The 16,525-nt window shown below is 37.4% G+C and overlaps 1 protein-coding gene across 2 annotated transcripts in view; it reads left to right on the plus strand.

Annotated features, from left to right (window-relative positions):
- LOC125090540 (phospholipid-transporting ATPase ABCA3-like) overlaps positions 1-16,525 on the plus strand; it is a 127,559-nt gene that overhangs the window by 68,910 nt on the left and 42,124 nt on the right. For both annotated transcript variants that reach the window (XM_047713302.1, XM_047713303.1), the window contains exons 19-22: positions 626-926; positions 6,259-6,508; positions 7,113-7,317; positions 15,198-15,414. In XM_047713302.1, coding sequence (XP_047569258.1) covers positions 626-926; positions 6,259-6,508; positions 7,113-7,317; positions 15,198-15,414 — 973 coding nt within the window. The remainder of the gene's footprint in view (positions 1-625; positions 927-6,258; positions 6,509-7,112; positions 7,318-15,197; positions 15,415-16,525) is intronic.

Here is a 16,525-nt window from a genome sequence, read left to right on the forward strand (position 1 = left end):
CAATGGGAATTGATAATGCATAAGGGATCTTTCCCTAATGAGTGCAGTTCTCAGCATGGGAAGTCCCTATGAGTTGCCCAGCATTTCTTTCCTTCTCCTTCTAATTAGCTCTTCATCCTATAAAGAAGCCTGGTTTTCTCTAGTGTTAAGAGTCTGGGGAAAATCATCCTGTTGCAATTTCAGGTGTATTATATGAAAAGGCAGACCTTAAACACTATTTAATACCTTACAACAGAGGTCGGCAAACTTAACATAAGGGAATAATAGATATGTAAAGTGGGGGTGGCCACGTGGTCTCCCTTGCAATCGCTCTATTCTGTCCTCGTAGCACAAAAACAACCATAGACAACACAGAAATGAATGGGTATAGCTGTGTTCCAGGAAAACTTGATTTACATAAACAGGTCATGGTTTGTTGACCCCTGCCACATAAGGAAAAGACTGATCATATGCTTATGTAATATCATACTGTGCTTAGATTCTTATACTCAGTATTTATTTAGATAAATTTTATATGTCTTGTACATAAAATTCCAGAGTGTTCATTCATCTTAATGAATTTGATCATGAATGATCTGTTTGGGTCCATGAATATTGTAATATTATGTCTTTCTTCCTTCTTTAGTATTCCCTCTATCACCAGCAGTTCTGTGCCCTGTTCATAAAAAGGGCAATGTTCAGTTGGCGGAATTGGAAACTGATTTTGCTACAGATCCTGGCACTTCTAGGTTCCTTTACTTTTCTCTCAAAGGCTGATAAGTTTTTACATAATAATGATGAAAAGCCCAGACAAATGGATTTGGATCAATATGGCCGAACAATTGTGCCTTTTTCTGTTTCTGGGAATTCTAATTTGACCCTGATTTTCCTAAAACATCTTAGGAGTATGCTAGAGTCTCACAAACACACGCTTAAGGAAGTACAAGGTAAGACTCATTAGGTATAAAAGACTGCTGCTCTTAGATGAAGATCTGGTTGTATGAATTGCAAAGAAGGTCAAATGTATATTAGTTATAGTATAAATACTCAATATGATAGCTCCTCTGAATACATTTATTTTTAAGATAGTAATAATAAAAATTTACATTTACTGAGCATTTGTTTTTGGCAAGAACCCAGCTAAGTATTTTACCTGTATATCATTTAACCTGAGCAATCACCCCGATTTAGTAGGTATTTTTATTATGGACATCAGTTAAATGAGGAGCACTGACATTTAAGGAAGCTCAGAAGTTTGCACCAAATCTGACATGTAGTAAATACAGAGACTTGAATTTAACTTGTCCTACCTGATGTCTGCAAATCACTCACTGCATGGCATTACCTCTCTGATCATAAAGTCTATTCTCTTTCAAGTCATCATTTCCTCTTAGATACTATATATATATATATATATATATATATATATATATATATATATATATTCTTTTTAACTGCCACCTGATGAACAGTGTTCTTCTGAGTTAGCAAACAGCCTGCATTACTGGCAAACCTGTGTGGTTCTTTTTTCCCTGTCATTAAGGTTCTGTTGTGAAAATACATTTTAGAAATTATTGTTCCTTATAATACTGATTCTACAACCTACAAGTAATAGGTTGGCTGACTACAAGTAATTGTCCCTATTATTCCTCCACTATAAATAGTAAGTAAGCATTTGTTAACCAGGGTCACACAAAAGCACAGAGCATAAAGGATAAAATCATTATTTTTTTTTAAAGATTTTATTTATTTATTTGACAGAGAGAAATCACAAGTAAGCAGAGAGGCAGGCAGAGAGAGAGAGGAGGAAGCAGGCTCCCCGCTGAGCAGAAAGCCCGATGTGGGGCTCGAACCCAGGACCTGGGATCATGACCTGAGCCGAAGGCAGCGGCTTAACCCACTGAGCCACCCAGGCGCCCCCAAAATCATTATTTTTTAAAAATTACAGTATACTGCTTATTTTAAAAAGTGAAATGACTAACTGAATATGTTTGTTATATTGATAATGAGACTAAATGCAATAGAATACACAGTAGCCACACTGATATCCATTTTCAATTGTTATTGTTTCGTTCATTAGCTAGAAATTATCTAGACATAGGCAGATAATACTTAGGCTTAACCAATCTCACTTTGTTTTAAGAAACTTACATGTAATTTTCTTTTTTCGTTTCTAAAGATTTTGTTTATTTATTTGACAGAGATCACAAGTAGGCAGAGAGGCAGATAGAGAGAGAGGGAAGCAGGCTCCCTGCAGGGCAGAGAGCCTGATGCGGGACTCGATCCCAGGACCCTGAGATCATGACCTGAGCCGAAGGCAGCAGCTTAACCCACTGAGTCACCCAGGCGCCCCTACATGTACTTTTCTAAGTTGTGCCCTAATTATCTTAGTTACAGAACCTTGTATAACTGAATTCTACTAATTTTATATGGTTTCTAATCCCACCTGCATGCCTTTTTTAACTGAATTTTTTAGGATAAAGATAGAGCAAGAAATCCTTTATAACTACAAGAAAATGTTTTGGGGGCACCTGTGTGGCACAGTGGGTTGAGCATCCACATTTGGTTTGGGCTCAGATAGTGATCTCATGGTTGTGTGGGGCTCCATACTCAGAGTGGAGTCTGCTTGAGATTCCCTTCCCTTCTCCCTCTGCCCCCCCAATAAATAAATCTTAAAAAAGAATGTTTATTAATGGGAGAATAGATTTCTTTTTTTTTATAAACATATAATATATTTTTATCCCCAGGGGTACAGGTCTGTGAATCGCCAGGTTTACACACTTCACAGCACTCACCATAGCACATACCCTCCCCAATGTCCATAATCCCACCCCCCTCCCAACCCCCTTCCCCCCATCAACCCTCAGTTTGTTTTGTGAGATTAAGAGTCACTTATGGTTTGTCTCCCTCCCAATCCCATCTTGTTTCATTTACTCTTCTCCTACTCCCTTAACTCACAGTACCGAATCAGGGTGGTGAGAATGGGCATTTTTCCCTTGTTCCCAGTTTTAGGGGGAGAGTATGCAGTCTTTCATCAAAAGTATAATCTTAGCTGTAGAGATGTTTTAGATGTTCTTTATAAAAGTCTGGAAGTTTAGCTCTATAACCTTTTTTCCAGAGCTTTCTCATGAATGATTACTAAGTTTTGTCAAAATTTTTTGTATAAATTTATATGATTATTAATGATTTTTCTACTTCAGCCTGAAGTGAATATGGTGAATAACACTGGCTGAGTTTTAAATATTGAGATAGCCTTGAATCCCTGGAATAGACCCCACTTGACCATAGTTATAATTCTTTCTATATATTAATGAATTTTATTTGCTAATATTTTGTTAAGGGGTGTTACATTATTTTTGTGAAAGATATCGGTCTTTAATTTTCCTTTTTCTTGATATGTCTTTTATGATTTTTCTATCAGAGTAATACTAACTTGATAAAATGAATTCAGAAATGTTCCCTCATCCTGTATTTTCTGAAAGATATAAATGTTGATTCTTCCTTAAATATTCTGTAGAATTCTCCAGTGAAAACATCTAGACCCAATTGCTTCTCAGCCTTTTGGCTAAAATCAAGTGAAAACATTTAGATCTAGAGATTCCTTTGGGAGGAATTTTTAATTTATGAGTTAAATTTCCTTAAGAATTACAATTATTCAAATGACCTATATTGGGAGAGCTGTTGTAGTTTGTGTGTTTTGAAGAAGTGTTCTATTTCATCTAAATTGTCAAATTATGTTTGTAGAGTCGTTCACAGTATTCCTTTGTTACTGTTTTGATGTCTTCAGTATCTGTAGTGATTTCCCCTAAGTCATTTTTAATATTGGTAAATTATGTTTTATCTTTGTTTCCCATTCTCTTTCTCTCTCTGCTTTGAGCTGAGCATTTTTTTTTAAAGAATGTATTTATTTACTTGACAGAGAGAGACAGTGAGAGAGGGAACACAAGCAGGGGGAGTGGGAGAAGAAAAGCAGGCTTCCCATGGAGCAGGGAGCCTGATGTGGGGCTCAATCCCAGGACCCTGGGATCATGACCTGAGCTGAAGGCAGACACTTACAGACTGAGCCACCCAGGCACCCCTTAGCTGAGTATTTTCTTTATTTTTTATTTTTTACTAACATATGACGTATTATTTGTTTCAGGCATACAGGTCTGTGATTCATCAGTGTTAAACAATTCACAGCAATCACCATAGCACATACCTTCCCCAATATCCATCACCCAGCCACCCCATCCCTCCCATCCCCCTCCATTCCAGGAACCCTCAGTTTGAGATTAAGAGTCTCTCTCTCTCTCTCTTTTTTTAAAGATTTTATTTATTTGAGAGAGAGAGAGAGAAAGTGAGAGAGAGCATGAGAGGGTAGAAGGTCAGAGGGAGAAGCAGACTCCCCATGGAGCTGGGAGCCCGATGCGGGACTCATTCCCGGAACTCTAGGATCATGACCTGAGCCAAAGGCAGTCACTTAACCAACTGAGCCACCCAGGCACCCTAAGAGTCTCTTACGCTTTGTCTCCCTCTCTTGTTTCATTTTACCCTCCCGTCCCTATGATCCTCTGTCTTATTTCTCAAACTTCTCATGTCAGTGAGATCATATGATAATTGTCTTTCTCTGATTGACTTATTTTGTTTAGCATAATATCCTCTAGTTTCATCGATGCCATAGCAAATGGCCAGATTTTCGGGGGGGGGGGGGTTGATGGCTGCATAATATTTCATTTTATATATATATATATATATATATATATATATATACACACACACACACACACACACACACACACACACACATACATACCACATCTTTATCCATTCATCTGTTGATGGACATCTGGGCTCTTTCCATATTTTGGCTATTGTGGACATTGCTGCTATGAACATTGGGGTGCACATGCCCCGTCAGATAACTACATTTGTATTTTTAGGGTAAATACCCAGTAGTGCTATTGCTGGGTCATAGGGTAGCTCTATTTTCAACTATTTGAGGAACCTCCATACTGTTTACTAGAGTGGCTACACCAGCTTGCATTCCCACCAATAGTGTAGGAGGGTTCCCCTTGCTCTGTGTCCTCACCAGCACCTATCTTTTCCTGACCTGCTAATTTTACCCATTCTGACTGGTGTGAGGTGGTATCTCACTAGCTGAGTATTTTCTAATTAACCTGTCTTCCAGTTTCCTGTCTACTCTTCATTTGTGTCCAACCTGCCATTTCTTAATCATAATTGATGTTTATATTTTTCAATTCTAACATAAATGTTTGATATTTTCTGTGGACTCCAGTTCTCTGGTAAGTATTCTGTTTCTTATATCTAGTTTATATGTAGATCTATTTCTATAATCTGTGCTTTTTCTTGGTTCTGTTTTTTGGTATACCTAGTAATTTTTTAATGGAATGCCAGATGTATGTATGAAAATTATGTAGACTCTACTTGAGTTTATCTTCTCCAGAGGAAGTTTAATTTAACTCCTAAAAAGCACTGAGTTTAAGGGAAGATCTAAATCCAATTAGGGATTTAAGTGCCTTGAGACTGGTTTGAAATTTTTATATGAACTGACCTATATGTTACTCACTCTTACAGTATAGCCCCTGAGAGCTTGAGGATTTACCACTGCATTCCATCACTTATAAATCTAAAATGCCTTAAAGAAAAAGAGGGTTTGGAATGTTTGGCTCAATTCAATGCATTTCAGTCCTTCTAAGGGCTTATCTCCCAAATGATCAACATTTCTTTTTTAGATATCTAGTACTTTCAAAGAGGTGATTTCTTATTTATTTAATCCAGCTTTTAAAATTTTCATGGTTTTATTTTCTGCTTTAAGCAATAAGATCTGTAAGTGGAAATGCTTACAGATGTTTTTAAGGTATATTAGGGGAGCCTGGTTGGTTCAGTCAGTTATACATCTACCTTTGGCTCAGGTCATGATCCCAGGGTCCTAGGCAGGGAGCCTGCTTCTCCCTCTCCTCCCCATTCATGCACTCTCTCTCTCATAAGTAAAAAAAAAAAAAAAATCTTTAAAAACAAAAGATAGATAAGTTAAGAAAATCTATACCATGTTGCCTGTGTTTTCTCAGTGAAGTAGCAATCTAGGTCATAGACTAGGAATTGAGAGAGCTTGGAATTTAATCATAAAATGTTTGAAGAGAATAACAAATGTTTGAAATAATCATAAGAAACTTGAAAGGGATGAGAACAAAGTAAAATTATTTGTTCCTTTTCCCAACATATATTGTAGATGATTTCTTCGTGGGTAATCTGACCAATGTTATTTCCTCATCCTAGGTGATCTACTGAAATACTTAATGGAAAATGAAGATTGTATTCACTTGTGCATTGTCGCATTTTCCATTGAGGTGAAGACAAATAAAATAATTCTTACTGGTCTTTTCAACAATCAGGCATATCATTCACCATCTCTTACCCTGGCAATATTAGACAATATTCTCCTCATGACAATTGCTGGCTCTAATGCTTCCATAACCGTCTTCAATAAACCTCAGCCACACTTTAAGGATAAAAAACAAAGTAGAACGTAAGTTATTCTTTTTATTAAAATTTGGTATTTCTTTTTTCTTTTTGTCTTTTTCTGTCTGATTTATTTCATTTAAGCGTAATGCCCTTGAGGTCTATTTGTGTTGTTGCAAATGGTAAGATCTTGTTTTTAAGGCTAAGTAATATTTGATTGTGTGTGTGTGTGTTTTAAGTTTGACTTATTTCACTCAGCATAATCTCCTCCAGTCCTGCCCATGTTGATACAAAAGTTGGGTATTCATCCTTTCTGATGGAGGCTAATACTCCATAGTATATGTGGACCATATCTTCCTTATTTATTAAAGATTTATTTATTTGAGAGAGTGAGAGAGAGCAAGAGCAGAAGCAAGGGAGAGGGTCAAGGGAGAGGGAAAAACAGACTCCCCACCTCAAGGCTAGATCCCAAGACCCCAGGATCATGACCTGAGCCAAAGACAGATGTTTAAGCAACTGAGCCACCCAGGTACCCCTACAATTTGATATTTTAAATGTATCTCTCCTATCTTGCATGATTATATTTACATGATTAAAAATAGCTATTGGTAGAAATTTATGTTTTCTGCTATATTGATTTCCTGATATATCTACTTTTTTCCCTTCTGTAGATTATCGGATGGAGTCCAGGTGGCCTTATATATACATTTTGGCATGGCTCTTTTAATCAGTGGCTTTTCTCTCCTGACAGTGACTGAACGAGTCACTAAAGCAAAGCACATCCAACTTTTGAGTGGGGTTTCTGTCCCTGTATACTGGCTTTCTGCTCTACTGTGGGATTTCATCATATTCTTCATTACCTGCTGCTTACTACTTGTAAGTGTTAGATACAGTTTGTTGAGGGTCCATTTTCCTTCCGTACCCCCCAGAAAATTCCTGTTTCCTAATTATGTAACTCAAAATGGGGAAATAGGGCCTTCAAAGAGGTGATAAACTTAAAATGAGGTAGCTAGGGTATGCCCTAATCCATTCTGACTGGTATGCTTTTTAAGAAGATATTTAAACATACAAAAAGACACAAGGAGTGTGCACGCACATAGTGAAGACCATGTGGGGACACAGCCAAAAGGTGGACATTTGCAAGCCAAGGAAAGAAACCTTAGAAAAACCAACTCTAAGAGAAGATGGCGGCAGGGTAGGAGGATGCTAGGCTCATCTACTCCCAAGAACACAACTGGATAACTATCAAATAATTCTAAATACTCCAGAAATCAACCTGAAGACTGACAGAACAAACTCCACAACTAAAGGGAGAGAGGAGTCACATGATAGAAGGTAGGAAGTGTGGAGACCGGTTTAGAGGAGAAATAGATCACTGATGCTATGAAGGGGAAGGAGCTGTGGTCACAGAGAAGAGAGAGAGAGTAGAGCATAAGGGAATGCACAAGGCAAACATTTTCCTAAAGCCATGGCTGGGAAAATGAGAGGGTACGATTTTGGTGAGTTCTTGCAACCATCAGGGCTTAAAGCCTGGAGTTTTAGAATTCAGCATGTTTGGCTAATATAGAGCCGTGAAGGCACTATGCTGCTCCTGGAACATAGAAACAATGATCTGAAAAACACCTGACACATGGGGGAGTGGGGGAAGATTATTTGCTCTTCTCAGAGTGCTTCCCTGAGAGGTAACTTTAACAGAAATATCTCTCTGGGAGACAAAGGAACTGGCTGGGACTATTTGACCCCCCTGCCCCTCATCATAAATACACAACCACCTTCAGGAAGCAGTGCAGCACCTACACAAGCATGATGCCTAATTTGCTTACAATAAGTCCCAGTGCTGTGGTGAGACTGCCCTTCCCAGCCAAGCATGTATCAGTCCCAGTGCAGTGGAACCTTTCCCCAGAAGACGAGCAGAAATCCCTGACCATACCACATCTCTCAACCAGAGTTCTGCTGGGCTTCAGTTCTAGTGGAAGTTATATCAGGTTTCATATAATAAGCAGACTAAAGCACACCTAGCTAAAACTATCCACATTCTGGCCAAGAACCAAAGGAGAGTTTCTGCAGATGACTGGCCTGAAGGATAGAGCAAGAAAACACAATAGCGGAGCACACACAGCACACACCAGAGACTTTGAAGCACCAGGTTCTGGATACTACATGACCTCTTCTTAAAGCCATTTACTCTCGGGAGCAGGACACATAACTGGGTTTTCTAACACAAGAAAGCAATGACTTGGACAAAATGCCAAGATAGAGGAATTCATCCCAAATGAAAGAACAAGATAAGAGATCACAGCCAGATAGTTAGATGAAACTGATATAAGTAGCATGCCTGATAGAGAATTTAAAGCAACAATTGACTTGGTTAGATATTAGTTCTTTTATTTCTCCTAAAACTGATTCTCTAGTGTCTTCTATGCTTTTTGCAAGCCCAGCTAGTACCTTTATCATTTTTCTGAACTCTAGTTCTGACATCTTACTAATGTCCATATTGATTAGGTCCCTGATAGTCAGTACTGCCTCTTGTTCTCTCTTTGGATGTGAGTTTTTCCATCTTGTCATTCTGTCCAGAGAAAACTAGATGAATGATAGAATAAAATACTAAAATGGCAACAACAATCCCAGAGAAATATACACTAAACAAATCAGACCCAAAATTGGGGGGAAAAAAGAGAAAGAGAATATAATCAGACAGTGAGCAGAAGAGCAATGCACCAGATTCTGTATGTATTTTGGTCTGCCTTTTAGAAAACTAAATCCCAAACTATAAAGAAAGAAAAGGTATATATATGTACAAAAATAAAATTAAATACAGTGGAAGGATAGACTGTAACTGTAAAAATGGAAATTAAACAACAAAAAAAAATGAAAGAGAAAGAACAACAACAAAAACAAAAGGAAGAGATATAAACAGGTGAAAAGAACAGAGCAATCTCTTGAGTGTATTTTGGTCAGTTTGTTAGAGGAAACTACGTCTCAAAATTTGTAAAGAAAGAAAAACTTATATATACAAAAATAAAATTAAATACATTGAAAAAATAGAATATAATTGTGAAGATGAAAATTAAAAGACACTTTAATAAAACAAAACAAAACAAAAAGAGAATATGATCAGGTGGGTGAATAGAAGAGCCATACACCAGATTTGGGGTGTATTTTGGTCTGGTAGAATAAACTATATCCCATAAATTTAAAGAAAGAAAAAATTATATATAATATAAAAATAAGATTAATATAATGAAGGGATAGAATGTGACCCTGAAAATGAAAATTTTAGGGGCGCCTTGGTGGCTCAGTGGGTTAAAGCCTCTGCTTTTGGCATAGGTCATGATCCCAGGGTCTTGGGATCGAGCCCTGCATTGGGCTCTCTGCTCAGCAGGGAGCCTGCTTCTTCCTCTCTCTCTGCCTGCCTCTTTGCCTACTTGTGATCTCTGTCTGTCAGATAAATAAAATCTTAAAAAAAAAATGAAAAATTTAAAAAGATTTTTTAAAAGGAGTTGATAAAATAAGAAGTTGGTTGAAGAAGGAAAGAAGAAAACTTTTTTTAAAAGAAAATTTTAAAAATTAATGTTGAAAGATTAGAGAATCATGGGGAAAACAAAACAAAACAAAACATGAGATCTGTTTGCTATATTCCCCTAGCATTGGAGTTATGCAGTTCTCATTAATGGATGAACTTGGTCTTGTCTGGATGTGTAATTGCTGATCTTCTGGGGGAAGGAACTGTTGCATTGATTCTCAAATGTCTTTGCACCAGGCAGAATTGCACCACCCTTGCCAGGGGGCCAGACTAAGTATTTCTGCTCTGGTTTGCTCTATGCGGCTTTTGTTCCCTGAAGACTTTCCACACAGCTTTGAGGATAAGAATGAAAATGGTGGCCTCCCAATCTCCAGCACTGTGGAAATTCACAGACCATAATAAGAGATGAGGAAGGACACTATATTATGCTTAAAGGGTCTGTCAAACAATAAGATCTAACAATTTTAAATATCTATGCCCCTAACATGGGAGCAGCCAATTAGATAAGCCAATTAATAACAAAATCAAAGAAATACACTGAGAATAATACAATAGTAGTAGGGGACTTTAACACCCCCCCCACACTGCAATGGACAGATCATCCAAGCAGAAGATCAACAGGGAATTAAGAACTTTGAATGACTCACTGGGGCAGATGGACTTCACAGATATATTCAGAACATCCCATCCCAAAGCAACAGAATACACATTCTTCTTTAGTGTACATGGAACGTTCTCCAGAATAGATCACATACTGGGTCACAAATAAGGTCTTGACTGGTATCAAAGGACTGGGATCATTCCCTGCATATTTTCAGACCACAGTGCTTTGAAACTGGAACTCAACCACAAAAAGTTGGAAAGCACTCAAATACATGAAGGTTAAAGAGCATCCTACTAAAGAATGAATGGGTCAACTGGGAAATTAAAGACGAATTTTAAAAAATTCATGGAAATAAGTGAAAATGAAAACACAACTGTTCAAAATCTTTGGGATACAGCAAAGGTGGTAGTAAGAGGGAATTATATAGCATTATAAGCCTTTCTTAGGAAACAAGAAAGTTCTCAAATACACAACCTAACTCTTCACCCAAAGGAGCTGGAAAGGGAATAGCAAATAAAGCCTAAGCAGAGCAGAAGAAGAGAAATAATAAATATCAGAGCAGAAATCAATAAAATAGAAACCAAAAGAACAGTAGAACAGATCAACAAAACCAGGAGCTTTTTCTTTGAAAGAATTAATAGGCTTGATAAAAACCTGGCCAGATTTAACAAAAAGGAAAGAGAAAGGGCCCAAATAAAGAAAATCATGAATAAAAGGGGAGCGATCAGGTGCCTGGGTGGCTCAGTGGGTTAAGCCGCTGCCTTTGGCTCAGGTCATGATCTCAGTCCTGGGATCGAGTCCCACATCGAGCTCTCTGCTCAGCAGGGAGCCTGTTTCCCTCTCTCTGCCTTCCTCTCTGCCTACTTGTGATCTCTTTCTCTGTCAAATAAATAAATAAAATCTTTAAAGAAAAAAAAAAGGGGGGGGGAGCCATCACAACCAACACCAAAGAAATATAAACAATTGTAAGAACATATTAAGAGCAGCTATAAGCCAACAAATTAGACAATCTGGAAGAAATGGATGCATTTGTAGAGAAATATAAACTACCAAAACTGAACCAAGAAGAAATAGAAAACCTGAACAAACCTGAAGAAAACCTGAAGCAGTAATTAAAAATTTCCCAACAAACAAGAGCCCAGGGCTAGAGGGCTACCCAGGAGATTTCTACCAAACATTTAAAGAAGAATTAATACATGTTCTTCTGAAGCTGTTTCAAAAAATAGACATAGAAGGAAAACTTCCAAACAGTTTTTATGAGGCCAGCATTACCTTGATCCCAAAACCAAAAAGGAGAATTACACCAATATTCCTGATCAACATGGATGCAAAAATTCTCTTCAAGATAGTAGCCAATAGGAATCAACACTACGTTAAAAGATTATTCACCATGACCAAGTGGGATTTATTCCTGGACTCCAAGGTGGTTCAACCTCTGCAAATAAATCAACCTGATAGATCACATAAATAAAAGGAATGACAAGAACCATATGATCCTCTCAATAGATGCAGAAAAAGCAGGACAGAATGTCCAATGGAAAAAAGAGAGTCTCTTCAATAAATCGTGTTGGGAAAACTGGACAGCCACATGCAGAAGAAGGAAACTGAACTATTTCCTTACAACATACACAAAAATAGACTCAAAATGGATGAAAGACCTCAGTGTGAGACAGGAATCCATCAAAATCCTAGAAGAGAACATGCACAGCATCCTCTGTGACCTGGTCACAGCAACTTCTTGCTAAACATGTTTCCAAAGGCAAGAGATAAAAGGCAAAAATGAACTATTGGACCTTCATCAAAAGAAAGGATTTTGCACAGCAAAGGAAACAGTTGACAAAACCAAGACAACTGACAGAATGAGAGAAGATATTTGCTAAAGACATATCAGATAAAGGGTTAGTATCCAAAATCTATAAATAACTTATCAAATTCAACGCCCAAAAACCAAATAGTCCTATTAAGAAATGGGCAGAGACATGAACAGACCTTTCTGCAAAGAAGACATCGAGATGGCCAACAGACACATGAAAAAGTGTTTAACATCACTCAGCATTAGGGAAATAAAAATCAAAACCACAATGAGATACCATCTCACACCATTCAGAATAGCTAAAATTAATAAGTCAGGAAAAAAAGGATATTGGCAAAGATGTGGAGAAAGGGGAACCCTCCTACATTGTTAGTGAGAATGCAAGCTGGTACAGCCACTCTGGAAAACAGTATGGAGTTTCCTCAAAAAGTTGAAAGTAGAGCTACCCTACAACTCAGTAATTGCACTGCTGGGTATTTACCCCAAAGATACAAATGTAGTAATTCAAAGGGGCACTTGCACCCCAATGTTCATAGCAGCAATGTCCACAATAGCCAAATTATGGAAATAGCCCAGATGTCCATCGTTAGATGAAGAGATAAAGAAGACAAATCTTGCCATTTGCAACAATGTGGATAGAACTAGAGAGTATTAATGCTAAGCTAAATAAGTCAATCAAAGAAAGATAATTATCATATGATCTCACTGATATGTGGAATTTAAGAAACAAAACAGAGGACCATAGGGGAAGAGAGGAAAAAAATGAAATAAGACAAAACAAGAAAGAGAGATGAGCCATAAGAGACTCTTAATCTCAGGAAACAAACTGAGGGTTGCTGGGTGGGAGAAGGAAGGGGGGATGGGGTAATTGGGCTATGGACATTGGGGAGAGCATGTGTTATAATGAGCACTGGGTATTATATAAGACTGATGAATCACAGACCTGTACCCCTGAAACAAATAATACATTATATATTAATTAATTGAATTTAAATTAAATAAATAAATAATTTTTAAAAATGCAGGCCTATGCTATGATTGCATGTTATTAAATGACATATCTGTGTAACTGAAAATATTGTAATATATATTGTGAATATGCATCTATCCATTAGATAAAGAATCCATACATGTGAAGTTTTTATTTTTTATTTTTTTATTAAAAGATTCTATTTATTTGAGAGATTGAGAGAGAGAGAGCACAAGCAGGGGAACAGGCAAAGGGAGAGATATAAGCAGGCTCTCTGCTGAGCAGGGAGCCTGATGTGGATCCCTATCCCAGGACCCCAGGATCATGACCTGAGCTGAAGGCAGACACTTAACCAACTGAGCCACCCAGGTACTCCTGTGTGAAAATGTTTTAAAAGTTGAATAGCAGGACAAAGAGTTTGTATTTTAAATAAATTGTGACCACTAAAAAAATAAATTTAAAAAATTTTAAAAACAATTACTAAACCATAAAAAATAAAGCATAATCATAAAGATACTCATTGGGCTTGTGAAAAGAATGGAAGACATCAGGGAGACCCTTACCACAGAAACAGTAAAAAAGAGTTAAAAATGAACCCATCAGAAATGAAGAATGCAATAACTGAGATTAGAAACAGGTTTCATGTAATGAATAGCAGGCTGGAAGAAGCAGAGGAATGAATTAGTGATATAGAAGACAAAATAATGGAAAATAATGAAGCTGTACAAAAGAGAGAAAAAAAGAATTATGGAACATGAAAATAGGCTTAGGTAACTCAGTGACTCCATCAAACATTATAACATCTGTTTTAAGAGTCCCAGAAGAAGAAGAGAGAGAAAAGGGGGCAGAAAACTTATGTGAGGAAATAATAGCTGAAAATTTCCCTTACCCAGGGAAGCAAACAGACAGCCAAATCCAGGAGGCACAGAGAACTCCCATCAAGATCAACAAAAGCAGGCCAATAAGATGTTTTATAATTAAATTTGCAAAATAAAGTGATAAGAAAAAAAATCTCAAAAATGCAAGACAGAAGATGTCCTTAACATACAAGGGAAAAGTCATAAGGTTAGCAGATCAGATCACAGCAAGCCAGAAGGAAGTGGCATCATAAATTCAACATCCTGAATGGGAAAAAATCTGCAGCCAAGAATAGTCTGTCCAGCAAGGCTACCATTCAGAATAGAAGAAAACATAGTTTCCCAGACAAACAAAAACTAAGGAAGTTTGTGACCACTAAACCAGCTCTGCAAGAAATATTAAAGAGGATTCTTTGAGTGGAAAGAAAAGACCAAAAAATAACAAAGGCAAGAAAGGACCAGAGAAAATCTCCAAAAATGACCAAACAAATAATAAAATAGCAGTAAATATGTATCTGTCAATAATTAAGCCCCAGAGTTTCTTGGGTGGATGTGACGGGAGTGGGAAGTAGCGTAGGGAGTAGGAGACTTGGTTCAAAAGTATGATAGGTAAGGTATAACCAGAGATAAAAAATCTTTAGCAAAATAGGCTCTCTAGAATAATCATCTTTCTGGGAAAGGTGAGAGTTAGCCTTACTGGGGGAAAGTATACTGATTTGTTAATTACAAAACCATTCTGGGTAGAAAAAAAATAAAGGGAATTATGGTGGTTCTGCTCATTGGACTATCCTCTGGTGAAGTACAGGTAGAAGTATCTTACTTCATGCTCCTAGTTTGAAGTATTTTTTAGAGGTTAATTCATTTAATTGATAAATACTTCCATCCTAAATAGCAATAAGACTTGCTATCTCCTCTATAAACATTCTGGCTTGCATTATTTTTGACTTGCCCTTCACCTTGCCTTTATCTCTATGCACTCTGTGTTTCAGGGAGCATTCAAATTCTGCCAGCTGGATATTTACATCACAGATTACCATTTTCTGGACACAATGCTGATCTTCATGCTCTATGGCTGGTCTGCCATTCCCCTTACATACCTGCTGAGCTTCCTGTTTACTAGAAGTACTTCTGCCTACATCAAACTTGTCCTGTTCAACTACCTTTCAGGCATTTTCAGTCTCCTCATAGATGTCACACTTCAATTCGGTAAGGGTAAGGGTTTCATAAAGTTTCTCTTTACACAGAAGGCAGCAGTAAATAAATAAGTAGAAAGGGACTAAGGACGTTAGTAGACAATTAAGTTCTAGGTTTTGGGAAAATCCTGTACTTGAATTAAGTCATAAAATTATTTCTGAGTGCCTATAATATTCTGAGTGCTTTGTTAGAGCTGGGATCCTCATGCTGAACTGATGGGGCTGAACGTGACCTACAAGTCCTTCGACAAGTTTACTCTAATAACTCCATCTCCTTTACCACATAACTTCACCACCTCCAGTAACTCCATCACATGACTTAAGGAATCTGTTTTGCAACAGATATGGGAAATTTTTGGAACATTTGTCCTGAGACTCATTTGCCAGCAAGGGAGAGCGAAGAAAAAAAGCAGCTTTCTTTTTAAAAGAGCCGGTCTCAGAAAGAATAAATTCTGTCTCAAATATATGAGGCCATTATTATCTTTAAAGGTGTTCCGCCTTGATGATATGGCAGTTTGTAGTGAGGTGAAGAGAGGGAAGTATGGAGGGAAATCTTGAGTTCTTGGGAGAGGCTGATAGTTTTGTTTTTTGGAAGAAAAGGTTTTATGGTGTGGCTTTTCTTCCCTAATTCAAAGAAAAGTCACAAGTTTGTGAACACCCTAACAAGATTTTCCAGGAAGAAAATCTCTATATGCATCTGACATAGACATAATTATTTAAGCCCATTTTTTCCTACCTTCCAGGAATGGTTTTTACGGTATTCTTGAATTTGTATTTCCTCCTTTTCCTTCTTTGATTTTAGATTTGGGAAGATCATCACGTTGTTGTAAATGGAGTTGGTGATTCCCCCTCTAATGTGCCTTTCAATAGACCTCAGCACTTTTTCACATCCTCACTTTGTTGTTGCTCCACAAACACTGGCTCCTGCCTTGTTCCCTTGGCCCTTCACTGGTCACAAAAGAATAGCTTGTAATTTCCTTTGAGAACGAATGTTTCACATACATAAGACTCAGGCTTATGCATAGCTGATGAAAAAACTTGTTAACAGATATGACTTAGCACTCATTCTCACAAAAGGGTACCCAAATTATGGAAGCAGATGTTTGAATATTGTTGCACACTTG

The sequence above is a fragment of the Lutra lutra genome, chromosome 18 (genome assembly GCF_902655055.1).
Source record: "Lutra lutra chromosome 18, mLutLut1.2, whole genome shotgun sequence".
In the NCBI taxonomy this organism is placed as follows: Eukaryota; Metazoa; Chordata; class Mammalia; order Carnivora; family Mustelidae; genus Lutra; species Lutra lutra.